Source organism: Thermochaetoides thermophila, assembly GCF_000221225.1.
Source record: "Thermochaetoides thermophila DSM 1495 unplaced genomic scaffold scf7180000011816, whole genome shotgun sequence".
Lineage (NCBI taxonomy): Eukaryota > Fungi > Ascomycota > Sordariomycetes > Sordariales > Chaetomiaceae > Thermochaetoides > Thermochaetoides thermophila.
In genome coordinates this window covers 5,299,688-5,326,658 of record NW_006383032.1, presented here as the reverse complement: position 1 = coordinate 5,326,658, position 26,971 = coordinate 5,299,688, and the positions used below count along the sequence as shown (strand labels likewise).

The following is a 26,971-nucleotide window of genomic DNA, read 5'->3' as shown; positions in this document are numbered from 1 at the left end:
GAACGTTGTTCACTAGAATCTAGAGTTAGGTTTGCTCCCAGTTGTCCTTTATCGGTTTGGCTGCTCGTTCACAACCGAGATTTTCTGCTTGTTTAGAAGACATTTTGCAGATGCCTAGCTGCTAGTAGATTGATTATTACAAGCCTTGCCGACCGGGAGGGGACGTGTGATCGCCGTTGATCGGGTGCGACAAATGGCGTTATCATGGAAATGCTCTCTCTGGATCAAGAGAGTGACCAGAGAGCGCATTAAAATCTACGGAAACCAGATGTAGGAAAGGGGAGAGAGGTAATCTCAGGATATCAAAGGAATCATCATCCGTTAGTTGGATATGACGACCAAAATCCTTCTCCTTGCTCACGGGCTGAGGTGTGGTTTTGTATGGACGTTCACACGGGCTTTTGGAGCAAACTGACCCGTTTGACGTGGGGGGATAAACAACGTTGCCTACTTTTGGCAGTGTGAGACAGATCTTTGACGCATCGGGAATTTCACCCTTGTTGCTGAAGCTCCAGAGAGCACAGGTACGCAACATCCTCCTCTGTTTTCTGCATCTTGCTCCAGCTTGAAGCTCTAAGTGGGCAAGATCTGACGTGGGGATTCGAAGCTTCTACACTAGTACACGAAGCGCCTCCATGCAAGGTTTGTCATTCACCTGTCCTCTACAAATGCAGCTGCCGAAACCACAATTGAGTTCTCTGTAAGGCTTGAAAACGAACTCTCCAATTCAACATTAAAAGCTTAACGGCTCTATATGGGATAGTAAACCATACACCATTCCTGCAGCCTGCTGCAAAGTTTACTGTGGTTATTGCATTCGTTGCTGTGTCTTTAGCGGTGAAGACGTGATCAAGGAACACGATTACTGTGCAAGTTGTCAAAGCTTTCCGCTAGTGCCTTTCTGCGCAATGCTGCCAAAAATGCAAAAAGGCCAATGGTGCATGGTTGCATGGTCACAGGATGGCTAGAAGTGGAGGACCAACAATGAGCCGCGCCCCGACTTTAACAGCCCTTGAGATTTGGCAAAGCTACTAGTGCACAGCTCTGCCACGCTGCGGTTGGCGACTTGGCGTTGCCCCACCCTAGAGAGCCCCACTCATTATAGGGATACACCGAGCCCAGGCTAGGTAAGTGGACCCCCTGCAACTCTACATTTCGCTGTAGCCGGGCTTGGGATGGCCCCTCTTCTGCCAAATGTCTTCAACACTTCTGCTTTCTTCCGTCCTTCCTCGTCCCTTCTCCATATCCAGTGTGTTTGGGCTCGCTTTTGTTCGATTAGATATGGTATTTGCGACTCCTAGGACATCAGAAGGGAAGAGAGCAAACCAAACAAAATGATACAAGACACTGCCGCGACACAGTGCACTTATCTCCCTCGAAACACGCAGAGACTTTCGCTGCTACTGTACTGACCGCCTGTGTCAAAAACCAGTTTCAGTATGTTACTGGCCCCTGTACCTTCCAACGGCACGCATGGGTAGGATAGTTATAAGGTTTGACGGCTGGTCAGAGCGGGCTTGATCGCCCTACCATCACACTGGATCGTGGCCTGATAGGAGATGTCTTCGCTGCAGACCCTGACAGGCATTGCTGTATCTCCGGGTCCCGGCTCTGTGTGTGGTGATGTACCAGGAAATGTAGAACTCAAATGTACACAATCTTGCAGGTCCCGAACCCTGGCAGCTGCAAACACACCGGCAACGCTCCAATAGACAATGATGAAGCTGTTTCACGCTCCTCGAAACAACCCGGAACCTGCACTCGCCGCATGAAGCCGCGACCGTGGATTCCGGGACGCTTGTAATCCGTACATCCTGCTCTTTGCTTCATGCTCCACGCTCCTCTCATTGGGGAAAAAGCACTCTGTGGTTAAGGCAATCTTACACTAGCTCGGTGGTTGATGCACTGATATTCCTTGTCATGGCGCACAGCTCAGTGCTCGGTGGCTGGCCACAAGGGTCCCCCATCACCATTGCCGATGGACAACATCCGGCATCGTCACTGTTGTTGCTGTTGTCACCATCATCACCGCCAAGCATCCCCACCCCTACTGCTTCATCACCATGTGGGCCCCCCCCTGCTTCTGAAGCGTGTAAGCCTCTTGTCACGTTTGCTCAGACACCCTGCTGCCTGTGCAGGGCCCGGCTGTGCTGCGGCTGATCACGCCTTGTCTCTTATCCAAGACTACTCCGTGCTTCGCTGCATTTGCTCCTTGCGGATTCTTCAATTCCTTGTCTAACAATGGCCCTGTGATTGGCCTCCGTCTCTTCCTTGTGTTCTTCTCCTTCCTTTGGAATGCCCACAACCGCCGTGTAGTCTGCCGGACAGCAACGACGACAAACGCTCCTTTGCAAATTCTCACCTCCTCTGGGAGTTGAGGTGCTTTTCCGTCCTTACTCAGACTGTAGCGTCAGCTTGGATTCGAGAGCGCAAGCAGGTCAGGGAATTGGGCTCCTGGATTCATCAAGCAAGTGAAGAAGAGCGAAAGGGCGTCGTGAGCGAAATGAAAGTGCTGCGGCGATGGATGTCCCGCCAAGTCCTCCAGACAAAGATCTCCCACCACTGCCCGCGGCAGCCGTGGTGAGTCTGAGTATTCTCAGCAGTCCGTATGAACCGCCAAAAAGGCCATTGCCTCCGACGCCGACGCCGACGGTGAAGTCAAAGAGGACTACCAGCATACCACAACCACCACCTCCAACAAAAGCACCTCCCATCAAGCAGCCGTCTCCGCTTTCCTTGAGCCCTCCCACAAGGCCCGGCACAGCTGCCACTGAGACTTCGCAGTTGACTGCCTCTGTTCGATTCCCTGGCTCGACGAAAAGACTGTCGTGGAATTCAATCGCCTTGAAGAGACCCATCAAGTATGGCAAGGGAAAGTATAGCAACGTGGAACTGGTTCCACAACCGAGTGATGACCCTGATGACCCTCTGGCACGTACCACTGGTTCGAGTTTGGCTGAATTCTATGATCAGCTTCGCTAACAGCATTAGTAGAACTGGCCTTCATGGAGGAAAGAGTTAAACTTTTACTCACTGATGCTGATGGTCGCCATGACAGGCGTGATGAAGACCATCTTTATGACCGTGAATGGACCGCTTTCCACGAGCTTTGGTGTTTCGTACTCAGCCGCTGCCTGCCTTACTGGAGTACCACTCATTCTGTCAGCCATTTCGGGTTTTATTTGTCTTGTAGCCTCGAGGATATGCGGTAAGAGGCCACTGTATCTGGCCTCCTTGCTGCTGGTGTTCATTGGTGCTGTTTGGAATACCAACGTTGAACGCAGCTATGGCCAGTGTATGGCTGCCCGTGTCTTTCAGGGACTAGGATGGGGAGCTTTTGATACCCTTGTTTTGGGGTCGATTCAAGACACTTATTTTGTAGGTCTACAGCAACCCTACTGTCTTCATCCGTGTATGCTAATCTGTCTCTAGGAACATGAGCGCGGCTTGCGAATCGCCATCTACAGCGTCGTTACTGTAACGACGACATGGGGTCCTCCGTTGATCGGGGGTGTTGCCTCAGAGACCAGGGAAGGCTTTAGCCTTCAGTTTATGATCTTGAGCGCATTTTTTGTGATTGCTGTCCCTGCAATTGCCCTGGGTGCCCCAGAAACAAGTTTCGACCGAGCATTCGCTGCAGCCCAGGTTCCCGGGACGGCGGCTAGCACATATCAATACCAACCCTCTCTTCCGGCAAGCCCGCGACGCTTCTTTTCGCTTGAAACATTCAACAACTATATCGTAAAGTTGAAGCCGTACGCTTATAGCGGTCCGGCAGACTTGAGGACCCTCCTCCAGGTTCCCCGTGCTGCGATAACACCCACTGTTGCCCTCATCACTCTAGTGACTTTTCTGCCATTCGCTGCTCTGTGGGGCCTGGGAACATCTTTCTCCCTTCTACTCTCTCCCTCCCCTCTCAACATCTCTCCTTCGACAATTGGGACGCTGTTCACAAGCCCGTGGATTCTGTCGATCACCGTCGTCACTGTGGCATCAGTGCTGCAACTCCTTCCCTCTCACTTCTTCAAAAAGCTCAACTCCCCCATCACACTAAACATTACCCTGCGTTGGACGCCAACAGCCAACATCCTCGCTATTGCCGCGGGCACCCTGCTGACCTTCATCGGCGTTCTGACCCTGGGTCTGTACCTCAACTCCGCGATGGCCTTCTTCAACTTCCTCCTCGAGCCCTCCGAATCTGACCTGTCGCCCAAGGTCAACCTCGCCGCCGTCTCCTTCCTCTTCGGTCTGCTCGCCGCTGGCGCCTACCTCCTCGCTTCAACTACCGCCCCGCTCATCGCCTCCAGCACGGCCTTCACCTCCTCCAGCCTAGCCAGCGCTACCCGCAACACTGCTGACATGACCGGCGCCGTAGTCTGCTACCGCTCGCTTGTGTCAGGCATTTTTGCTATGGCTGTGCCGAAGGCGCTGCTCAACAACGTTTCTTCGTTGTTGGCTGAGGGGGCCCAGGTGATGACGTTCTCGCCGTCTTGGAGTGCAGTTAAGAGTTTCGGTCTTGGCGTTGCTATCGCTCAGTTGTTGATCGGGGTGATTGTCGCGGTCGTATGGTGGGTGTGGGGCGGGAGCAGCAAGCCTGGGGAGGAAGGGAAGCCTGGGGAAGTGAAGAAGTGGGATGGGAAGGTGATGAAACTTGTCGGAGGAGATGTCTTGCTGGGTGGGCTTGAGAGAAAAGGGAGCTTCTTTGAATTGGATTAAACTTGGTACAGTTGGGATGAGCGTTCAGGTTGCCAATGATGTGATGATGAACGATGATGAGTTATGAAGTGCTAGGTTTGGTTGAGACTTTTGGCTGGGATCAGTTGGATAGTGCGTCTCTCTTTTTTATAATGTGTTGTCTTGTGGATATTTGGATCGGGTTGCCTGGACAAGCTGATACCATGAAGATAATGTATGATGTATGGACATGACGAACTTGAGATACCTTCTTTTCTCTCGATGCCCCAGTCATTAAACAAGACATATAAAGTCTTTGCCTGCTGGACTACGACGGGTTATGTATGCCGTTTTCACGCCTGCACAACTTGATCACAGAGCAGATCTTTCCGATCTACGGAAAGCAACTAATTTTTACCAACCGAAGAGACGAGTAGCTTTATTTTCCCATTCAGCCAGGACTTTGGATTCCAATCGGACACTGTTAAATTGCTTCCGGATAATATGGTTAATAGGTTGGAAGGATTTTGGAACATCGACGAGACGGTTTCTAGAAGCTTTCTCTCGGACCTGACAGCATCAATATGCCGGGGATAGGGCCGGTCGCGTCGATCAAACATGTCCCGAAAAGACGGGTTGGCCACAACACGAACCCGCATTTTCAAGGTTCACCTTTTGATATTAATTAATGGTTCACAAGACACGAGATGCCTTCTTGTCTCCTAGATGGCCTCTTCGCATTTGTACCTCACTTGTAGGTAGTTTGTGTTGGTAGGATATAGAACAAAATCGAACAGCAATCGCAAAGTATATATGGTGAATGAGACCATACGTACCACTTGACACGCGTATATTTCTCGTGGATATCGTAATGTTTTGGCGTGTAATATCCATTTTCAATGCTTGATAGCCCCAAACAAAGAAGGCAGATGAATTCTAGCTTGCTCAGTAAAGCAATCGGTGATAAATTAGTACTTATGTTGACATAATGCTGGCTCCTTATCAAGATCGACTCCATGAGGATGCTTTTAAACGTCGACCTGCACAAGGAACACAACAGCAACAACATACAAAATGCTCCTCGAGTCTTCTTTTGTCTTTATCACCCCCGCTCAGTAACAGTCCACCGGCGCTTATGCGAGCTAGTATCTCGCAGTTTGTCAGCTTCGTCCGGCGGTATCGAAGCCCCCCACAACCCATCGGAATCTGCAACAGCCTCCTCTTCGAACTTGACCTCTTTGGGCCCGTTGGCAGTCTTGCTGTCGGCCGAAATTTCCGCGATCTTTGCAGTCCTATCTTCGGTAATCAAGGAAGATGACGAATATTCTTTCTTCACCTGGTCAGACTTGGATTGAGAGGAATCCTCTCTCTCCGACTCCTTTAACGATGAGGAAGGGGTCCACAGTCCTGTGCCAGAAGACTTGCTCACGTTGGAAGAAGGCTTAATCGACGAGAATAAGGTATTCGTTCTCGGAATGATGCCGGGGTTGTTGAAGGCGAAGGATACCGACGAGTTGTTTTGGTTCCTACGGAATGCACTCAGACCAGCATTGGCCGAAAATATTCTGCTCCCGGAACTATCGAACCAAGTAACCTCATTTTCCCCGCAAGAGAACGACAAGTGGCGTCCACGGGCTCCACTCAGTGCGGCGTTGTTGGGGGGGTTTCGTGACGCAGACGGGCTTTGCGAAGGGGACCGGATATGGTCGGTACTGGCAACGATTTCTAGGTCGTACATCTCGTGAACTGGACTGCTGCTCTTGGGACCATCTACCCCGTTGTCGTCCGAAGACGACTGCGAGCCTAGGTGTTGTTTGCGGACAGCCATTGTCAAGGAGGTCAAACCAACGTCGATGAGAACGGGCTTATGTGTAATGGCACCGATTAGGGCATTGCAGCCAGCTCCATGAGAAACAAGGATCACAATCGCCTCAGTTTCGACATCTTGAATCCCCTCAGGTAGTGCATCTGCAGGAACACTCTTGGTGTTCTTCAAAACAGACCTGGTAACCATTTCCGTGGGGTTCTCGGTTGTCGAATACCATTCTACCAAGCGTTGAATTCCTGCACGAAACCGTTTGTGCATTTCGGGCCACTCCTCAGGAAAGGAACCGCCATCACCCCAGTCCAGCGGGCTCCTAGTCGAGTCCCACTGGTAGTCTATGTCAACACAAGCATCTTTGGCATGGGAGACAAAGCCTGGGGGGATGGTGCTGTTGCCATCAACGGCATAATGAGGGACTGGGGCTATGTAGCCAGGTTGGGCAGGGTGCTGAGTAGAATCACTCTGACCATTCTCAGCACCACTTCCTGCCGTTGAGCTTGGCAGCGAGCCGGCCAGACCATACATGTTCTCGAGGGGCTTCGGCTGGGAAGGGCTCCAAAGCTGAGAGGAATTTGAGCGTGCATGAACGCTAGTGTGGGGATAATGGCTATAATCTTCTCGACGAAGCAAGTCGGCTTTAGCACTGGCAAGCATCATGACTGACGCAGGAGGGGGAGTAATGAACTCAAAGTAGCTTGGTGAAAGCCATTCTCCCAGCCAAGCATCCAACCGTAGCACCGATCTTCGTATCCTTGGTAATGGAGTCGCTGTGGCAGAAATACTAGTGTCGAGAGTGAGCTTGGGTTGTTCGTCAGAGGACGAAGCTTGGGCTTGGTGTGGCGAAACCTGAGGTTGATCGATCCCGACATGGAATGGGGTCGAGTCTTGCGCCAGACCCGCGCTGATGGCAATGGACGTCTGGATGCATCGGAGGAAAGGGGAGCTGTGGATGACAACTTGGTATCTTTTACGCTTTGGTTTTGCTGAGAGATCCGAGGTCATGCTTGAGGCAAGTTCCTCTTCTTTGATCTTTTCATAGATAATGTTTGCGATCCTGACACCTAAGCTCTTTGCCTGCTGCCAACCGCTGTAAGTGAGAGGAGGGTCATATGGGGTTGGTGATGAAAGATGCCATTGCTTGTCGGCAGCATCGAGACGGTTGCCGTGCCTGAAAAGAGGAGGTCAGTTCTAGCCCAAAGGATAAGGGGATGAACGGACGTGGCCATACCTCACGACGAACAGGTACGCCGGAGGGCGCCCCATGATGCCCGTGATAGTGGCGAGTCTTTCACTGACTGCTGGGAGTCTACACTAAAGGACTGTTTTTGGTTCTCCTGTCTCTTGCGGATTCGAGACGGCACGGCGGAGCTGCTGGGAGCTCGCGCCTCAATCAGACAATGAACCCCAATGGGGTGACCGCGGTAAAGATCACAAGAGGGGCTGGTTCAGGTAATCCGTAGGTGCCACAGTACCGAGAACTCGTGTTGTCTTTAACTGGGGAAACGCTGTGCTTGGTGTATATTTTGTCGAAAACTTTTTCTTGCCTGTGTCCAAAGAGCCTTAACTGCCGCCAGTCGATGGTTGACGAGCGTGATGTACGTAATCCGTAATCCGACAGAGAAGCAAACGAAAGGCTGGCTCAGCCTTCGGATGACAAGATGACAAAGGCGCCGTCCAAGTTACCGGTCAGCGCACAATTGAGGGTGTGAGTCGAAAAGGTGCAGGCCTGGTCTGGCTATGTGGCCTTTTGTTTTGCTGACCTAAGTACTTAAAAGTGATGTGGGATGTATGGGGTTGTGGTGTGGTGCGTGGTGGCAGTTGTCTTCCTTGTTGGTTAGGAAGATATGTATGGAGAGGTTTGGTTCGTTTTGCTTGGTGATACGACGAGAAAGAAGAGTTCAATCGGGACTCCTTTGACTGGGCTTTAATCGCTTCAAATCTCATAAATCTCATGACCTGGGGGATCAAGAACGACAAGGTCAGCAGACCGCGTCAGTCTCGGACGGCTGATTCGTTTAGGTTTAAAGCGAGATTCGGTTTGCTCGTGGTATTCACTTCAACTGTAGTGGGGGAGCTCCAGTTAGGATGGTGCGGGGATGCTTGGCGCAATTAATGACAGGGGGCTTACCAAGCAAGGCTAGCCCAGGCACAGCTCTGTAAGGTATTGTACCGCTGAATTACGGCCTGGTAAGCCTAACGTTGATGGGGCGGTTTGATACCGTCCCAGTCGCTGCAGTCAGCGACGAGAACAAACACAAAGGCGTAGCACGTCTAGGCTTCGTGTAACTTACCTAGGTGTTTCTTTGGTCCGCCAGAAAATGCTACCTACCAATCGTTCTGCAGGAATCTTCCGAGCCTTCGAGCCGGCTTGGGGTACCGACTAGGTACCTGTAACACGTGCTAAGCCAAGAGAGATTGTTGCACGTGGTTAGGTGGATTCTCTCACTTGGGCTAGGCTCCTACCGTAATGCATTTCAGCCCCCTATGACAGTGAAGCGCTGCTCTCTGCTGGAATACTGTGGTACTTGTTGGAGGGGGTGGGCAAGGACGTTGAAGATGACTTATCAAGCGGTGTCGCAGGCTACCACCACAGCAGAAAGTCTACATTAGATATGAAATCAAGCATAGGACGACGTTCTTAGGAAGAAAATGAGGTTTGATAAGCAACTCGCAAAGTCTAGGACCAAGTGTTCTGTACCAAAAGAGGCGAACCAGAATCCCCAGCTAATTCCCTCCGACACGAATGGACTGCCTAAAATCCAGCTCTTCGACAGGGGGTTATGGATGTGCCGCAAGTCTCATGTTCCTGCAACTTGAACCGATGCCGCTCTTGATGAACCCCACGGCGGGGCCCTGGCGGCAGTAGACAAGGGATCTGACGCCGTGTTCCGTCTAGCCAGGAACATGACCCAATGGGAGACAATCCGTATTCTACGTAACATTAACGAAATCTTACCGTCCGAACACATTTCTGGCTTATGTAATCCGTAACTCTACCGTAACACCAGCGACACAGGACGCTCGCTTCGGTCTTGTATCCCAACCCACGCCAAGTTGCTTGTTGGCACATCGCCGGTTCGCCGACATCAACAGCGGCTGCCAGCTTGGACCGCTCCCCAAAGCGACAGGCGACACCTCAGACTTCGGATCGAATGGCGGCCAATGTGAACGCCTGCGACGAGGAGATTTGACTTTCGTGAAGCGTCCGCAGTTCTTCCCAGCGACAGTGACGGCCATGCAGTTGTCTCGCCTGCTTGCGCTTCCTGTGCTCCTGGGGCCTGCGCTCCCCGTCGCGGCCGAACATACGAATAATTGGGCCGTATTGGTGTGCACATCCCGCTTCTGGTTCAACTACCGTCATTTGGCGAATGTCTTGTCCATATATCGCACCGTCAAGAGGCTCGGCATCCCCGATTCGCAGATCATCCTGATGCTCCCTGACGACATGGCCTGCAATCCGCGAAACGCCTTTCCCGGGACCGTCTACTCCAACGCAGACCGCGCCGTTGACTTGTACGGTGACAACATTGAGGTGGACTACAGGGGATACGAGGTGACTGTCGAAAACTTTATCCGGCTGCTGACCGACCGTGTTGGCGACGAGATGCCGCGCAGCAAAAGACTCTTGACCGACGACCGGAGCAATATCCTCGTGTACATGACCGGGCACGGCGGAAACGAATTTCTGAAGTTCCAAGACTCAGAAGAGATTGGAGCCTTTGACCTCGCCGACGCATTTGAACAGATGTGGGAGAAGAAGAGATACCATGAGATTCTGTTCATGATCGACACATGCCAGGCCAACACCATGTACAGCAAGCTATACTCGCCAAATATCATTGCAACGGGCTCGTCGGAGCTCGACCAGTCGTCGTACTCGCACCACGCCGATAACGACATCGGGGTTGCCGTCATCGACCGCTACACATACTACAACCTGGAGTTCCTCGAATCCGAAGTGCGCGATCTGAGCAGCAAGAAGACCCTCGGCGAGCTATTCGACAGCTACACGTTCGAGAAGATCCACTCTAATGCAGGGGTTCGCTACGACCTATTTCCGGGAGGGGCAGAGGCGGCACGCAAGCGTCTTGTCACCGACTTCTTTGGAAACGTACAAAACGTTGAGGTTGATGGCAGGAATAATACACAGCTCGAGCAGGAGTTGCTCGAGCTCAGCCGTATCATTGCGGCACTGCACAAGAAGGCCGATGAGCAAGAAGCGGCGATGAAGCAGAATGCCACCACTGGGGCGCAGGAGCAGAAGCACATTCACAATACCATTCAGAGCAAGGCACAATATGCAAAACCGCTTACGGATGAGAATTGGTGGACGAGGAAGATCTTCGGGGCCACAGCGGTTGCCGGTTGTGGATTACTATGGGCGTTAACCTCCATATTAGACGGGCATGGAAGGTGATTCAAAGTGAGCTCTACTGCCTAATAGTTCAATATAGTTTAATACAGCTTTTTTTTCGTGTATGACCTCATACCGGTATGCCTCTGGATAACATTGACGAACTGTATTCTGTTTTCGTAGGCTTCTCAAGGGGCCGAGGGGCTTGCATCTATCACGCAGCTCCTCAGGGTTAGGGTTATACATGAAACTTTGATAACCTTGACTGTGGAAACTTGAATCTTCATGAAACATTGAGCTCACTGGAACCAGAAATTTGAAGACAGACTGGCTTTATCGACACCTTTCAAGCCAGCACATAAAGATTGGTGGAATAGCGAGTCAAATGTTGGCTTTGTGTTTAAGTAGATCAAAAGCAGTTTCTCCGACTCTTGGTTACATTCGCAATTAGATCGGTCGGAACAGCTTGAATCTTCCATTTCGAGTTTCGACCGTCCTACACTCCAATCTCATCGTTGTCTTCCTGCGCATGTCATTGGAGTATAGGTGCTCAAACCTTTTAGACCCTCTCGGCCTATGGTCACGGTACTTAATTTTGAGCAAACGCTGGAAAGGAACGGGAATTATCAGCTATGTTTGGTGATCGTTCATCGTCAAATCCTACCTCTCAAAAGGTAAGTGTTTGGTTTCGTCGCTCTACATAATTCCTCGATCCGGTTCTGACAAAGATCGACAAGTATCTTCCACTGCGAGAAATACAACTCAATTCCCGACCTTTGGTTAAGCGAGCCATTCAATTCTCGTGTGATGGCGACCTTGCAGTGGCAGCCGACGACTCGGTGCATGTGTTTGTGCCTGAGTTTCCCGACTTGTCCAAATACAGGGAAAAGTTAAGGATCAAAGCCAGCGAAGGACAGTACAGTGGCATCCCTCTACCAGACGATACTATTTCGGACGATGAGGATGAGGCAAGCTGGTCAGAGCCTAAGGGGTTCACGCGGCAGACATTCCGGGCTCAGTACTCGGAGGGCAGCAAACACATGCCTGTCTCCTACCCACCACTAGATCCGCGTGTCAACCGCGAGCTCTTCCAAGCAGCCAACATGCCATTCCCATATGAGGGCGCAGTTGAGGCCCCAGATGATGACCACAGCGAAGGCAGCAGTTCGGACTCTGACTATGAATCCGATGCCGGGGCAGGCGACGAGGAAGGGGAGGGCGGTGGTGCCTCTCTAGGCTTCAACCGCCCTTTTGGTGCCGGATATGGCCCCATCACTGGTGTCGGAAGCAGTATGAACCACGTCGTGAGCTTAGCTTGGTCCCCATCAGGCCTCGGCGTCAACCGGCGTCCTATCTTGGGTGTCCTCACAGGGTCTGGCACCCTGGCAGTATATGGAGATGGCAACGAGTTCTCCAACATCCTTCCGCGTGCCAATGAGGGCATGTTGCAGCGCCGCGAGCTCAATTCGTGGATTGTGCTTTGGGGTGTTGGTGAACGCCTGATTGTCCCGGGTCAGCAAACCAAAGTTAGCGAGTACATTCGAGCATTTGCCTGGGCGAAGGAGATAGGGCCTGGTCAGGGCTTACTTGCAACACTAAATGATCAAAAGGAGGTCGCCATCATCAGTGTGCAGCGTGTCTTCGTGGAGGACGATGCGATGGCCAGTAAGGGGGAATTCACAGTCCAGCCACGAGAGAATGCCGTGTGGCTAGTCAGAGAGATTGTCAGGTTCAAGGCTGAGGGACCACATGAGGAGCCGAATGTAAGTCACCACTCATTTTTGCCGTCAGGATGTACGGGTACTGACTAGAGGCTAGCAACTTGACCCGGATTGGGTGCCCTGCGGGAGCTCGTTCAGCCTGAGCTGGGGCCCATGGTTACGGGCAGAGGGTTCTCGTACCTGTGTCCTCTCATTCTTGGATTACAACTACGTCGGCTTCCGGCGCATCACTCTACAAGAGCCCTGGATTCGGGGAGAGCTCCCTGACCTAACTGTCGAGGAAGAGGATATCTATGGGAGATGTCTTCCTTTATCCAACGATGGCTTCGTCGAGTTTGAAGATGGAGTATGCTGTTGTCTCTAAGACTCTCTCACAGTGGTTTGCCCGGGACACTAACGGTTAGTAGACCCGGACACAAGGCTCTGTCCAGACCTGTCGAGGCATCATTGTGACGGGGCTTCATGCAGTGCCGTTCGAATTTGCCCTCACTGGCGGTACAGTCTGGAGCCAAAAGAAACACACTACATGGGACTGTGGAACGACCTATGTCAAACCCCATCAACAGCAATGCCTCAATCCTATTGTTGGTAAGAAAGCTCATTGAAAGAATTTGTGGACTGTTAGGCTAACAGCTTCAGGTCTTGTCATTCACCCTCCCGATCCAAACCATCCCACTCCGGTACCGCTTTATACCCTGGTTCGCATGTCTGCCACACCGACGACAAGAGACTGGTATGAGGCGAACCTACCTTCATCAGGCGATTCACCCATCGAATCTCGACCACAGTGGTGCACGACTATTGCACAAAAGCTGGAAGTCCAAGTTCCTATTGACATGCATCTTACTCGCAGTTACAATGACGAGAGCGACTCTGATGCAGAATCTGGGGCCGGCTCCGATCTGGACGACGATGATGATGACGACGATGATGACTTGGACGATGGCTATCAGGATGACGACGACCTGTCTAGCAACGATGAAAGCCAGACAGTTGAAATCCCACAGATTCACCCTCATCGCTTCCGGCTACACGGCCTGGCTCTCTCCCCTGGCGGCGGGGTGACGGCAGTTCTGGTAAGCACTCACAGTACTCAGCACCCGGAGCGCGGCGGCTGGCACACTGTACGTTCCAGCGTCCTGTTCGGTTATAAATCTCCTCCAAAGCAACGCCGCAGGCCAAAGTTGTCCGACGGGCAACAACAACAACAACAACAACAACAACAACAACAACAACAGCAGCAGCAGCAGCAGCAGCAGCACCGAAGCTACCTGACCACGCTCATTGACCCAGATCTCACTAACCCCACTGACCTACCCACCCCCGAGTCCTGTCACGCGCAACTTACCACCGAAGCTAAGCTCTTCGAGTACCTCTACGGCGGCGGCCCCGAGGTGCCAGGTATCAACTATATTACCCTCACGGATAACAATAACAGCCTACGTCAACTGTTTGCCTCGGCCGTGGCCTCCCAAACTTGCGACCTATGCGGCTCACGCATGAGCCTGACGCGCAAAAGCAATGCCGCCGGCGGGCAGCAGCACCTGGTTGGGTGCGAGAAGGGTCACTTTTTCGGGGCGTGTGCGACGTCGGGGTTGGCAGTGCAGACACCAGGCGGGACACGCAGCTGCGGAGCGTGTGGGTTACGGACGATGCGAGCGGATCTGTTGTTAGCAAAGGTGTCGGATGAGATCAGAGAGGAGGTGAGGAGGGCTGTGGCTGATGGGGTATGTGGAAATTGTGGAGGGAAGTTTTTGAGTTGATTGTAAGGGAGTATATGTCACGAAGAGCGATGTCAGAGAGGCAATATCAGACTTTCCAGGATCGATCAACAGTCTATTGACCACCACTCGTGGTTGTTGAAAACAGTGCGACGCGAGATGCTTGCTCTAGAGTCTATGTCTAGTCGTACGCGTGGAACCCCAGAAAATGCATCATCTCAAGACATCACAGTGAGATTTGGTGAACGCAAGCCAAACCCGGAAAGACAAAAAAATGTTTTGCTCCAATGCATGCCCAGACTCCTACCGAAATGTGTTTTACGCAAGAAAAACGAGGTATCCATGACAGACGGCACTGACGAGAAAAGGAAATAGCCCGGTCCAGCAATACACAAGTACACAAGCCAGCCCAGCCCACACCCCCTGACCATCAACATCCCCCATCAAAGGAGTTTAGTCGAACATCTTCTTCATAGCCGCATGGGCCAGCTCGACACCGACGAAAGTGGCGGCATTGGCAGGGACGGCTCTGGCGAGAGCAGGGCCGAAGCCAGGGAAGAAGGCCTTGAAGCCGCCCTGGCTGTACAGGCCGCGGACGACGCCGCCAATAGTGACGTTGCCCTCAGCAGTCTGCAGGCGGCTCTTGACAGTGTCGACAGGGAAGACAGGGATCCACATGGCAACACCAGCAGCGGCACCGGCCACCATGATGGCCGTCAGGCTCAGCTCGCCCTTGGGCTTGCCCGTGACAGGATCGGTCGGGGTAAGCTTCTTCTTGATGATCTCGTATGTGACGAAGTAAGCAGCAGAGCCGGGGCCGTCGCGGGCCAGGGTAGCGGCCGAGCCACGGAAGACGGAGCGAACACCGCCCTCGCGGTACAGCTGGCGAACGACGTCCAGAGGGCCAGAGTACTTGGGCTTTTCGCCGGGAGCAAGTTTCTTCTGACCTTGGACCTGAAGGATGACCTTGACACGCTCAAATGGTGCAGTGATGGCGGTCATAGGGATGGCAGAGAAGAAGCCGGCAAAACCGATTTGGCCGAGGGTCAGGCTGCCGTCAGGGTTGAGGGTCGAGGTGGCACGGACAATGGTCTTGCCCAGGTCGTAGCCCCAAAAGGAGACAGCGACTACAGAGACATGTCAGCAATCTGGAGCTCGGCATGGGTTAAGGATCCAGGGACAGTGGTTGGAGCTTACACATGGGCGTAACGCCGAGCAGTGGTGCGCTCACACCAGCATATAGACCACGTCGCAAACCATCTTTGGCCACGCTCTTCCGGACCACATCGATGGCGCCAGAGTAGAGGCCCTTTTCGGCCGTCTGCAGACGCACCTTAACCAGATCGAACGGATGACCAACGAGGGTAGCGCATACACCGCCGAAGCCGCCAGCAACGAGGGAGCGGACCTGGGCCATGACGCCGGCCCTGATGTCCTCCTTCTTCGGAGCGGCGGCAGCGATGGCCGCCTCGGGTTGCTGTGATGTTGAAGACATTGCGGGGTTATAGCGATGTGCGAATAATTGGAAACTTTGTCAAACAAAAAAGGAGCTAGTTAAAGTTCCCTTCGGATGTCGCGTTTCCGGTGCGACAAGAGATCAATTGACCGGCGGCAAATGTCTGAGACGGACTGGAAGATGACTGTGGCGGTTTGCTGCCTGTATGTGCTTGTCTGCAAGGCAAGCAGCAAAAGAAATGACAAGGAGTAGGGCGAGGTAGGAAGGTTGAAGTACTTGGCTGGGCCGGATTGGTACAATTCACACGCAGAAACAAAAGAACAAAAAGCGACCACGGAAAGAAAAAGGAGCAGAAGTTCGACTTGCTGTTTACGCAGTACTTGGTAGAGTGTTGGGGGAGATGGTGGGGTTTTTGTTCCCCCTCTTCCCACGCTTCTTGCTCTCTCGGTCCGTCGCAAGTGGGAGCGTCCGGCCAGACGTCACCCTCCCGGGGCTTGGGGGCTTGGAACCTCGGCAAAAGGAGACCCTTGCCCCTTGTTCGCCCCGCCATCTCTAGCCGTTGGGAATGTCGGCCCCGAAACACCGAGGACCTGATCGCGGGGTTTATTTTTCGCCTGCGGGCATGCCTGGTAACTTTCAGGACGCTCAACATGACCATCTTCTGCATGCACGGAGCTATTCAAGCGCTTAAATTAGGTATAGATTGCAAAACCTTATTATTCATACGGTGCTTGCCGACATAACGCCTAACTCGGGAGCTAACGCGAAACTACTTAAACTTGGAGACTGGAGTTGTCCCTCACGGATGGATCTCGTTCAGCGCAGCCAGTCCACTCCACGTCAAACACAGGCAGCTGCTCAACATTTAGGCGGTTCCCTACAAGGCGCATACCACAAGACTGTCCTCGTGGTCACACTGTGAGGCGTGGGGGAGTGGAGGAGTCCTGGTCAGCGAACAGCCGTCCCTCGGCATCATGGGTTCATGGAGAGATAAAGGAACGGAGACCCTGATGGAGGGGTCAGATGGCGACATCGGGCGCACACGGAGACAGAATCCTGCGGCGATTATACGCTATCTGACTTTCCAGAAAAAAAGATGGTGATACCAATCTGGCTTCACCGTACATAGAGGTAACACAAAACAGGATGTTGTGCCCACGCACACACCTCCCAGACGGGTCACGGGTCCCCCAGATCCAGTGGATCAGCGCGAACACGGCATCAACCGTGTGCATCGGACGTACGGGCGGACGACGATCTCATAGACGGGCAAGGCAGACAAACTGTGGCTCTTCAACCAAGGGCTCACGCTGTATCCGCAGCCAATGGCGAGGACGCCGCATCTGCTGTGGCCGCAAAGAGGGCCCCTGACATTGGCGACAGGCGAGAACTGCACGCGGGATGCGATGGAACTCCATGCAACGTAGCAGAATAAGGTGTGTTGCGCCAAGCGGCATGCCGCTGTCGGGAGATTTGCATGTGAATGAGCCATTTTGGGCCAAGGGAACCTGGCAAAACCCGCTCTATTGCATCTTGGAGGGACTGTGTTGCACACAACCCTAACCCTTCGCATTAGACTTCGCAGAGCTCTGCGGCATTGGTACAAGGTCAAAAGTGTCAGCATCCTGTCATACAGAGCCTACCGTCCCGCTGGCTAGAATTAAGCGGAATGATGAGCTGGGCAGGCAAATAAATAGCTGATAAATACAGCCAGAATGACTGAGCAGAATAAACAGGAATATGAAGTGTGTTACAGTAGGCAGACCAAAAGCCTCCGCACACATATATGGAGAGATCTGAGATCTCAAGGGAGAAGATCTCCCTGGTCTTTCTCAAGTATAATAACCTCCTACGTCTCACGTACAATCCATAATCCATTATCCTCCTACCCTATCATTTGCCAACACGCAGAGAAATGGCCCAAAGTGAAACCAGGAGTCCTCACACCTGAAAAAAAGTATCCGACATTGTTCATCCAAACAGGTCCGTGTTGACCCTTCCCAATGGTATATCATCAACCAAATATCACCGGTGATAACGGAATGCTAAGCTTCTCACACAACACAACATCTACATTCCCTTAGAAAATGCTCGTGCTTCCTGTTCTGGTGTGCGACTGCGACAGCGGACTCCTCCCGACGCCACACCAACAGCTGGTGTCCCCCTCCCTCTCAACTTGCACCACCACATCCACCTTCCGCTCCAGCATATAATTCCTCACCCGATCGCGCACATCCTCCATATCAGCTCCTCGTGCAGCAACAACATGCATAACACCCAACAGTCGAGTGTCGTCGCCCTCGCCAATGCTGTTGCGATCATCGATCCAAAACTTTGGGACAGAATACCCAACAACCCCGCGGAGCGAGGTGATCCCGGACAACGTTTCCCGCAGATTGTACTCGATATCCGGAGGAATAGTCAACAGGAGCCGCTTGGCCGATGATTTCACCAGCGGTAGGGCCGACAACAGAATCAAGATGGCGATCAGGAACGACGCAAGCGGATCCCAACCTGGCCATTTCCAAACCCACGTGAGCAGGGTTGAGACGATGACAGCAAGGCTACCTAATGTATCGGCGAGAACATGCAAGTAGATGCCGTACATGTTCTCGTTTTCGTGGGAATGGCCATGTGAGCGGCTGTGGGAGTGCGAGTGTGAGTGCGAGTGCGAATGACTGTGGCTGTGGCCATGGTTATGGCCATTTTTTTCGTCACTGTGTCCCAGAATGAGCGGCCGTTCATTGCCATGGTCATGGGAATGGCCATGGCCACTGCAATTGAGGGAATGAGAGTGACTGTGGCCGTGCCCGTGGCCGTGGTGATGGTGACCAAACGCCTTCATTCCAACAAGGTTGACTAGGAGCCCAAGAACACTGACGACAAGCAGTTCGCCCAGTCTCTTCGTCTCTCTGCCCTCCATGAACCTCTCAAATGCTTCGGTCATGATCTCGATGCTGATCAGTATCAAGAATACACCGTTTCCAAAGCCACTCAATGTTTCGATTTTGCCGAACCCATACGGGAATCTTTGGCTCGGCGGCCACTTACTGGCCACGGCCGCGAACAACCCGACTGCTAGGGCAACACAATCGAAGAACATATGCACGCTGTCACTTAAAAGACCAAGCGAGTCCGTCAGATAACCATAAAACGCTTGTACAGTCATGAATGTGAGGTTAATGCTGTGGTACTACCCGTCAGCCATCGTCGTGTGCAGTGCGGGAAGCATTTTGGCAGAAAAGATTACCTCATGAAGTAAAAGATTCTTCGGGAGTCTTTGTCGGTCATGACAGCATGCAGCAACGGCAATCGTGCGGTATACGGGAGCAGCATCTCGGTAAACTTCGACCTCTCGGCACTATGATCATGTCCGGAGTGCGAATTCGAGCGCGATCTTGCCGCGACTGGAGGTTCATAAGTACTGGGTGTCTCAAAGTTGGCTGTTGTTGGTGTCAGAACTGGCCTTCCCCCTGGCGTTGACTCTGCTTTCCAAAAAGCGCTGGTCCCAGGCGGGGGGACGCTAATGGGCGCAGGAATGCTCGCGTTTGCTCGATATTGCGCAAGGCTATCATCGTATTGTCTACTGCGACGATGCGAATGTCTTCCGTGTGATCGTGGGTCTCTGCTTTGTGGTGGGCTCGTGGACATCAGAGAAGGTGTCTGGGTGTGAACGTGGGAATTCGGAGACGAGCAGGCTTGGTCAGGCCCGTGATGGTGATGTTGAGGAAGTGCCGACACCGGCAAGGCATATGAAGCCATCTTTTCCTCTGTCGCAGCGTGCTTGGTCGTGGATTGATCTTCCTAGTGGGAGCGTCGTCGCTCCTCGTGCTACCCGGCGATAAGCATCGGGTAACTAGTCGATGCGCTGGTAGGAAGAGTAGCAATGGTGCTCAAGAGCTTGTTGTCAACTTGAGCAATAGAGTCCCGTCAGGAATAAAGCGTGTCAATCCTGTAGGGCGTCGAGAGAAAACTGGGGAGACACCGAGTCTAGTCGCTTCCCAGCCGCAGCGTGCTGAACCGTCGTTGAGTGACGCAACGGGCGGAATCGGTTGCAAGACTCGCCAGGCACTTCAATGGTTCAGGCTTGTGGATGGCAGTGGCAGGCGAGTTGCAGGCTTCACGTCGCGACTCGCAGCCTAAGACACGCAACGGGCTCGTTCCAGGTTAGTCGATCGTGGGTGGCGGACTGTTGGTCGCCGACACCTTTGTTGGATGGAAGGATCGTGGTCCAACTGGCAACAACCAAGCTGTGCCCGCTCCCCCGTAATCCACGATCCCGCTGTTTATGGGGTCTAAGGTCCCTCCTTTGATCCCGCCCCTAGGTGCGGCACTCCCGCCAGATCATCTCGCCGCCTTCCGTTTTCTGCTCTATATAACCCCCCTGAACTGGTGGAACAGTGGTGTGGAGACGCCTACAGTCGCTAAAGAGATCTGATTTGATTGGCTGTAGCGATGAGTTTATCTCGGGTCTCTGGTCTGCCAAGCCAAGTAACCAAACCCAAACGGTCACGAAGTCCCCAGGTCCACCCCCCTCAAAGGGCCATATCCATGAGCGGGAACAGCTGCGCAGGCTACACATCACCTTACATTTATCCCAACCTTTCATCCGCCAACCCCATGTCCAACCTGCAAGGCTGAGCCGAATCTTGACTTCCCCTGCATAACAAGGCTGTGAGATACACCAATCACGGCTTGGACCGGTATTATCAGGCCGATTCACCAACACCCAACTCGAAAGAAGCGTAGTATCATCTAGATGGGTCGGCAACGATGAACTGAAGATCCGATTCTCGATCTGACTTCCAACTGAAAGCTGCCACACATCCTCAAACTTAAACGCAACGAGGGTCACAAAGCAGGGTACTGCTTCTGTGATCAATTCCGTATCGATTACGGCCTATCCTTTTCCACTAGTCTTTGACAACTCGCGGAATGGGTCGCTAAGGAAATGGTCGTCTTATTGCTGGGTCTTTTTCTGTCCACTATTGTTGGGCTTCTCGCCGTTGCCATGTATTTGGCAGACGGGGTCTCTAAGTATGATGGACCACCCGCAGGCTCTGCCGAGGGCACTGTGTCTATACATGTACTTGTTCTAGGGGATATCGGACGCAGCCCACGGATGACTTACCATTCGCTCAGTATCGCCAAACGTGGGGGCAAGGTGCATTTAATAGGGTATCTGGGTAAGAAACGGTTATCCAATGTGTTGTTGACGGAGCAATGGGGCTGATGTCAACCACCAACATAAGAGAGTCCTCTTCATCCGGACATACTCAACAACCCAAACATCACCGTCACTGCTCTTCCGGCCCCCCCTCGGAAGCCATCAGCAATGCCCTTCATCTTATTCGCCCCATTCAAAGTCATCTACCAGATCGCTCATCTTGCCCGGTTACTCGCATATACCCTTCCTCCAGCCCAATGGATTTTGGTCCAGAACCCACCATCCATCCCAGCTCTCGCCATCTCCAGCCTGGTATGTTACTTGCGAAATAGTAAGCTTATTATCGACTGGCACAACTATGGCTGGACTATCTTAGCTGGTACGCGAGGCCCACGCCATCCTTTGGTAGGCTTATCAAAGCTCTACGAGTGCTATTTCGGCCGGCTGGGTCACCTGCACTTGACCGTGACGCATGCTATGGCTCGGCAGCTGCGCAATCCTCCCTACAGCATCAGCCAGCCCATGTTGGTTGTTCATGACCGTCCTGCTGCCATATTCCAGCCCCTCCTCAGCAATACCCCTCTGTCGACGAAGGAAGAGATCCTGAGCAGAGTCGTCCCAGACTCAGAAAAGCCGCTCATCCCATCTATTATTACCGGAAAAACACGTTTGATCGTCAGCAGCACAAGTTGGACGCCTGACGAAGACTTCTCGTTGCTGCTAGATGCCCTACTGCGTTACGCAGCAGCCACCACGACATCCCGCCAGATCGATCCGCCAACCCCCCCACCTTTGCTTGCAATAATCACCGGCAAGGGTCCCCAGAAAGCCCACTATGTATCTCGAATTGCTGACTTGACCCGCGAGGGTCGGCTTCCTAATGTGCGCGTTGCAACTGCATTCCTCCCCTTCGAGGACTATGCTGCCCTATTGGCTGTCGCCGACCTGGGCGTGTGTCTCCACAGGAGCAGCTCTGGCGTGGACTTACCCATGAAAGTCGTCGACATGTTCGGAGCGGGTCTTCCCGTAGCTGCATATTGTGGCTATGAGAGCTTCAGTGAATTGGTGAAAGACGGGGAAAATGGGGAGGGGTTTGAGACGGCGGACGAGCTAGCGGAGATTCTCAAAAGACTTCTGAGTGAGAATGGGAGCGCGCAACTGGAAAAGTTGCGTAAAGGGGCCGTAATAGAAGGGAGCAGGAGATGGGATGAGGAGTGGGATTCCAAAGTTGGGATGGTGCTGGGGTTGGTGTCATAAAGGCAAAGCAGCCTTGCACACTGCTATTTCCTCTTTATCCTCAAATAGGTACATAACCATCACGTAGTTGTACTGTAGGACTGTGTGAACTCTGTCGAGATTCGAGTACTGTAAACCCCTGAACTCCAGAAAACGTGCAAAAATGTCCCATCTTGAATGTCATCCCATATTCTACTACGCCCAAGACCCTCAGCCCTTGGCTGAACCAGAACCTGCCCTCGATACTCGAAGAGAGAACCAAACACCTAGTCTTCACCAAGGCTCTCCCGGACACACTTGCGGCAGCGCCTCCTATACTCCTTGCTCTTGCCCTCGCGTTCCTCACGCAGAAGCCGCGCAGCTTCAACGTTTGCAGGGCTTTCATCATTGGGGTCTTCGAACAGACTGAGAACACTCAGCAGGATCGTCTCGGGCGTCTGTACAGGGCTCCACCGCTCGCTGGCGAGCTCGTATCCGAATTTATCTTCCTCCGGAGGGTGCAGAATGCTGATGCAGAGCTCGCCATTTGGATAGATGTTGGGATGGAATGGGACAGGAGCCTGGAAAACCAGCTTTGGAGGCATAAGGGGATATTCTGGCGGGAAAGTCAGATGGGCGCGAAAGTTGCCGCCTGAAGTTTTGCGATGCCAGTTAGCCTTCGCCACGATAAAAGAACAGAAAGAGAAACCAGCCATCTAACCTCCATAATACTTGCAGTCGTCGCTTATCATCAGCATAACCTCCCATTCGAAGATGTTGTTGTCATTAACAAGACCACACGAGATACCGGGAAGATCACTGGCAGTCTGCATTTGCTTGAGCTGCCGCCGGAGCAGAGTAGCAGCAGCAGTCGCCTGTGTGGAGGTGCTCGCCATGGCGGTTGGCAGTGCTCGGCTCCAAGAGGATTGTCTAAGTAGAGGATGACTCGGGGAGGAAGTTGTCTAGGAGAAGCACCACTAGAAGGTCAAAAGCAGATGTAATAAGGGACGTTCGATTGGGAGAATGGGTAGATCTTGCACACGATTTGTTGTAGATCCAAAGAATAAGAAACCCTGTTAGCACCAAAAAAATAATACTTGGATATAAAAGTGGAGGCACGACACAGAAGATCGAAGAGCGTTAGAAGAGCGCTGAAGCACCTTGAGGAGGCAGGGAAAGTATGTTGGTCGTGTAAAACGTCGCGAGAGTGGCCACCGGGTCAAATGTGACGATGGAAGCCGCGGGGCAGGCAAGAAAAAGCGGGGAACTACCCAAACCAATGCGACAGGGGTCTGTCAGCGAGGCACGTATCAGCGGCCAACACCTTTGGATGACCTCACAAACTCCTGAACACCTATGAGCTTAGACAGATGCATCTTACCCATCCAGGTTTCGATGTTGGCCTCCAGCTGTCTTGGTCCATGTACTACAGGCATAGGTAGCTATGCACGATCAGGTCCTAGCTATGGATCTTAAGCATTTCGTTAAGGGGTGACGCCTCAAAACCACGAGTAAGAACCTTGATATGGTTATGCTGTTGTCAGCGTTCTTAAAAGTGATATCCAGCTTCAGTTTACATACTATTCTTTTTAATCTTAAGGTTAATTAGCAACTACCTCAGTTACGATATGATTGCCTATAGTAATAGATGGCATGTAAAGATGGAGTTTTTGTTACACTACCCAATCCCTAGATGAGCAGGCAAGGTCAAAACTGCGACTCAAAGTGTCCGCGCAGACTTCTATCAAGTGAATAGAACGCCAGAACACCAGACGCCATTATTGCTTCCCAATATACCTTCTGTCATAGGTCCGAAAGACCGTATCCATATCATTTCTTTTCACAAAGCCCGTCGGACCAGCTGAAGAATGAGAGCAGGCAAAGCGAATTTTTACTTCTTTGATGTGCTGCCAAAGCCGGTAAATCCTAAGGCGGCCATCATATCATCCTCATCATGCTCACCCTCTATCCTCACGTCATCACCGTATTCGGTCTTGATCTTTGCTGCCTCTTGCTTTTCCCGTCGCCTACGTTCTTCAGCCTCTTTCCGCTTCCTCCGTCTCTCCTCTCTCTCCTTTTCCTCCTCTTCTTTCCTGACCTGCAATCTCTCCTTCAACGAGACCACCTGCTCCTTTTTCTTTTCTTGTTCGCGTTGCCACAGGAACTCGATACGCGCATGTACCTCCTCGGCTGTGGCCTTTTTGACCTCGCCGGTCGCGCCAATTGCGCGCTGGTGCTGCATGCTATTTGTGTGCTCCACATATTGCATGTTGTCTTTGAAAGTCAAGTCGCACGCCTCGCAATAGAAGCCAGCGCCGCGCCCTCGCTTGCCTACGCCCGCGCCAGCCGGCACCAACATCGACGTGCCGATCAGCTTGCTGAAATCATGGGTGTGGCTACGTGCGGTCGTGAGCGTTTCGCTGCCGTCCAGCGGCTTGTAGTACTTTTTGCCCTGCATCTTCGCCTCCCATCGTGCTTTGCGCTCTTCCTTTTCAGCCTGTTCTCGCGCCTTGGCTTTCGCGGCGTACTCCTCAAGGTCATATTTCTTGCGAAAGTCCGTGTCGCCTGCCGCTTGGCCATAGGCTGACCCGTTTTTGGACATGGCGGCGGACTGGAAAGCTATTAGGTCGCTATTATTATGAATCGACAATTTGGAGAGCTTCAGGAAATTGAATCTGAAGGATTAGGACTTTCGTTTGTTGATGGCAGCTAGCGGCTGTCTTAAGGTTCTCATCTGTTGTAGATGGCCATTTGGATGCGGTGAGCTCTGGGGTGTCAGAGCTGTAGTCTCGCAATGGGTCAGTGCTGGTACCATGCGATAAGATAACCATATTCTGTCAAGACATGCAAAACCAGACGAGTGGGGTTGGACCACGGAAATTTTGGAGGGGCTTTGGTCTTTGGCGGGGGTTAGGTCAGCCCAACACCTGCTCTCCCGCACAATGTTGACCTCTTCGAAGTATTCACTAATCACCAGGGAAGGGGTCGAAAGAAATATATTTCTACCTTAATTCCCCAACTGCAGGTTTTTCAAGTTCGCGGCGCTCCATTTCACATACATCAGCCAAGATGTTGTACCTAGTTGGTCTAGGTCTTTCCGATGAGACGGATATTACCGTCAAAGGTCTCGAAATCGTGAAGAAGGCTGAAAGAGTTTACCTTGAAGCTTACACCAGTATCCTCCTCGTGGACCAGTCAGCACTGGTATGAGTCCTTCGACGCAACAGAAGGGATCCATCTTCCCCTTCTAAGTGATTCCTGGCACAGGCTGACGCTAAAACACAGTAGGAATCCTATTATGGTCGTTCTATCATAATTGCCGACCGTGAGATGGTCGAGTCCAACAGCGACGAGATCCTGCGCGATGCCGCCAACGTCGATGTGGCCTTCCTCGTCGTCGGAGATCCGTTCGGCGCAACTACGCACACCGACCTTGTGCTGCGAGCGCGCGAACTGGGCATCCCTGTGCGGACTGTCCCCAACGCGTCCATTATGTCGGCTATTGGAGCTACCGGCTTGCAGCTGTACAATTTTGGGCAGACTGTGAGCATGGTCTTCTTTACCGAAACCTGGCGCCCTGCCAGCTTCTATGACCGCATCAAGGAGAACCGCGAGATTGGTTTGCACACCCTCGTTCTGTTGGACATCAAGGTGAAGGAGCCAAGCTTGGAGAACTTGGCGCGTGGCCGCAAGATCTACGAGCCCCCGCGCTACATGACGGTGGGCACTTGCGCGAGGCAGATGCTGGAAATCGAGGAAGAGAAAGGCCAAGGAGTGTACGGCCCCGACAGTTTGGCCATCGGCTGTGCTCGGGTGGGCGGCAAGACCGAGAAGTTTGTCGCCGGCACCCTGAAAGAGCTCTGCGATGCCGACGATCTTCTTGGTCCGCCGCTCCATAGTTTGGTGCTTCTTGGGAGGAGAACCCATGAGCTCGAGCATGAGTATGTTCGAGAGTTTGCCATCAACAAGGAGACTTGGGACAGGATATGGAAGGCTGATTACCAGGGCAAGTACTAAACATTCATTAGCCTGCCTTACAGAATTGGCCTTGTTATGCATCGTAACAATATTATACATAAAGATAGATCGCTTATGTCACTTTGCCGCCTTCGTTTTTTCAAGATCGCTGCATGCACAGCCTGATCAATTGCCCGAATGTGTCGCTCTCCACTCGTTGACCTCAGCTTCACTAATTTCTCGCAGTTTATTTATTGCTGGCGGCTTCCCGGTTACAGTACCTTGGGCAATCTGAGCCATCTTCTCAATAAGCGTCTTGGACGAAATCGAGTAATGGGCTGTCTTCATCTTGACTCGAATGATACCCAATCGAGGGTCATTCTCGCTCCCGTCATGAACTCCATCCCCAAGATCGCCCAGCCAGGCTTTCAGCCGCGAACTATAATGCTCTTTGACCAATGACCTGTCGGTAATCACATTGGCCGTTCCGCTGATCGACGCCCATTCCCCTGAGTTATTCAAGAACCCAATGTTGATATGCGAGTCCTTTGCCAGGTCATGGGTTTTTCCGGACTCGGTGTTGGTATGAAAGAGAAGGTCAATTCCTCCTGTCTCCTAACCCAAGCAGTCAGACATCTATCGCAGCTAATAAAGGAGCATAACTCAAAGCTCTGGTCTGGTTAGCTCACCTGTGCTGCAAGTGCCATGCATCTGGATACCAAATTCCCTGTGTCGGCGTCATGGGTGGTCATCATGGCATACTTGCAATGCTCCATGAAGTGGCTTAGATCGTAGATTTTCTGCTCTAATGTCACCTCAGTATCAAGGTTGACATCCTTATATGGGTCAAGGTGCTTCGTCTCAACATGTTGCTCTGCCAT

At 52.4% G+C, this 26,971-nt stretch overlaps 10 protein-coding genes across 10 annotated transcripts; 4 read left to right on the top strand and 6 right to left on the bottom strand.

The window, feature by feature from the left end:
- Window positions 1-2,520: 2,520 nt before the first annotated feature.
- CTHT_0035350 (uncharacterized protein) lies at window positions 2,521-4,716 on the top strand (the record flags this gene model as incomplete). Its single annotated transcript, XM_006693902.1, has 3 exons — window positions 2,521-2,950; window positions 3,059-3,378; window positions 3,433-4,716. The coding sequence occupies 3 exons, from the start codon at window positions 2,521-2,523 to the stop codon at window positions 4,714-4,716; spliced, it is 2,034 nt and encodes a 677-aa protein (XP_006693965.1).
- Window positions 4,717-5,776: 1,060 nt separating this feature from the next.
- Window positions 5,777-7,762, bottom strand: CTHT_0035340 (uncharacterized protein; the record flags this gene model as incomplete). Its single annotated transcript, XM_006693901.1, has 2 exons — window positions 5,777-7,667; window positions 7,728-7,762. 2 exons carry the CDS (start codon window positions 7,760-7,762, stop codon window positions 5,777-5,779), a joined length of 1,926 nt encoding a protein of 641 aa, XP_006693964.1.
- A 1,641-nt stretch (window positions 7,763-9,403) lies between these two features.
- Window positions 9,404-14,467, top strand: CTHT_0035330 (gpi-anchor transamidase-like protein; the record flags this gene model as incomplete). Its single annotated transcript, XM_006693900.1, has 7 exons — window positions 9,404-9,434; window positions 9,508-10,866; window positions 11,676-12,616; window positions 12,672-12,920; window positions 12,982-13,069; window positions 13,214-14,301; window positions 14,444-14,467. The coding sequence occupies 7 exons, from the start codon at window positions 9,404-9,406 to the stop codon at window positions 14,465-14,467; spliced, it is 3,780 nt and encodes a 1,259-aa protein (XP_006693963.1).
- Window positions 14,468-14,748: 281 nt separating this feature from the next.
- CTHT_0035320 (putative mitochondrial carnitine protein) lies at window positions 14,749-15,790 on the bottom strand (the record flags this gene model as incomplete). The annotated part of the gene is made up of 2 exons (XM_006693899.1): window positions 14,749-15,422; window positions 15,493-15,790. The coding sequence occupies 2 exons, from the start codon at window positions 15,788-15,790 to the stop codon at window positions 14,749-14,751; spliced, it is 972 nt and encodes a 323-aa protein (XP_006693962.1).
- A 2,041-nt stretch (window positions 15,791-17,831) lies between these two features.
- On the bottom strand, window positions 17,832-18,698 carry CTHT_0035310 (putative zinc transporter (msc2) protein; the record flags this gene model as incomplete). Its single annotated transcript, XM_006693898.1, has 1 exon — window positions 17,832-18,698. The coding sequence occupies one exon, from the start codon at window positions 18,696-18,698 to the stop codon at window positions 17,832-17,834; it is 867 nt and encodes a 288-aa protein (XP_006693961.1).
- Window positions 18,699-21,086: 2,388 nt separating this feature from the next.
- CTHT_0035300 (uncharacterized protein) lies at window positions 21,087-22,175 on the top strand (the record flags this gene model as incomplete). Its single annotated transcript, XM_006693897.1, has 2 exons — window positions 21,087-21,230; window positions 21,408-22,175. 2 exons carry the CDS (start codon window positions 21,087-21,089, stop codon window positions 22,173-22,175), a joined length of 912 nt encoding a protein of 303 aa, XP_006693960.1.
- A 245-nt stretch (window positions 22,176-22,420) lies between these two features.
- Window positions 22,421-23,029, bottom strand: CTHT_0035290 (ubiquitin conjugating enzyme-like protein; the record flags this gene model as incomplete). Its single annotated transcript, XM_006693896.1, has 2 exons — window positions 22,421-22,785; window positions 22,855-23,029. 2 exons carry the CDS (start codon window positions 23,027-23,029, stop codon window positions 22,421-22,423), a joined length of 540 nt encoding a protein of 179 aa, XP_006693959.1.
- Window positions 23,030-24,024: 995 nt separating this feature from the next.
- Window positions 24,025-24,735, bottom strand: CTHT_0035280 (zinc finger domain-containing protein; the record flags this gene model as incomplete). The annotated part of the gene is made up of 1 exon (XM_006693895.1): window positions 24,025-24,735. The coding sequence occupies one exon, from the start codon at window positions 24,733-24,735 to the stop codon at window positions 24,025-24,027; it is 711 nt and encodes a 236-aa protein (XP_006693958.1).
- A 467-nt stretch (window positions 24,736-25,202) lies between these two features.
- CTHT_0035270 (uncharacterized protein) lies at window positions 25,203-26,150 on the top strand (the record flags this gene model as incomplete). Its single annotated transcript, XM_006693894.1, has 2 exons — window positions 25,203-25,337; window positions 25,422-26,150. 2 exons carry the CDS (start codon window positions 25,203-25,205, stop codon window positions 26,148-26,150), a joined length of 864 nt encoding a protein of 287 aa, XP_006693957.1.
- A 126-nt stretch (window positions 26,151-26,276) lies between these two features.
- Window positions 26,277-26,971, bottom strand: CTHT_0035260 (putative bli-3 protein; the record flags this gene model as incomplete). Its single annotated transcript, XM_006693893.1, has 2 exons — window positions 26,277-26,705; window positions 26,780-26,971. The coding sequence occupies 2 exons, from the start codon at window positions 26,969-26,971 to the stop codon at window positions 26,277-26,279; spliced, it is 621 nt and encodes a 206-aa protein (XP_006693956.1).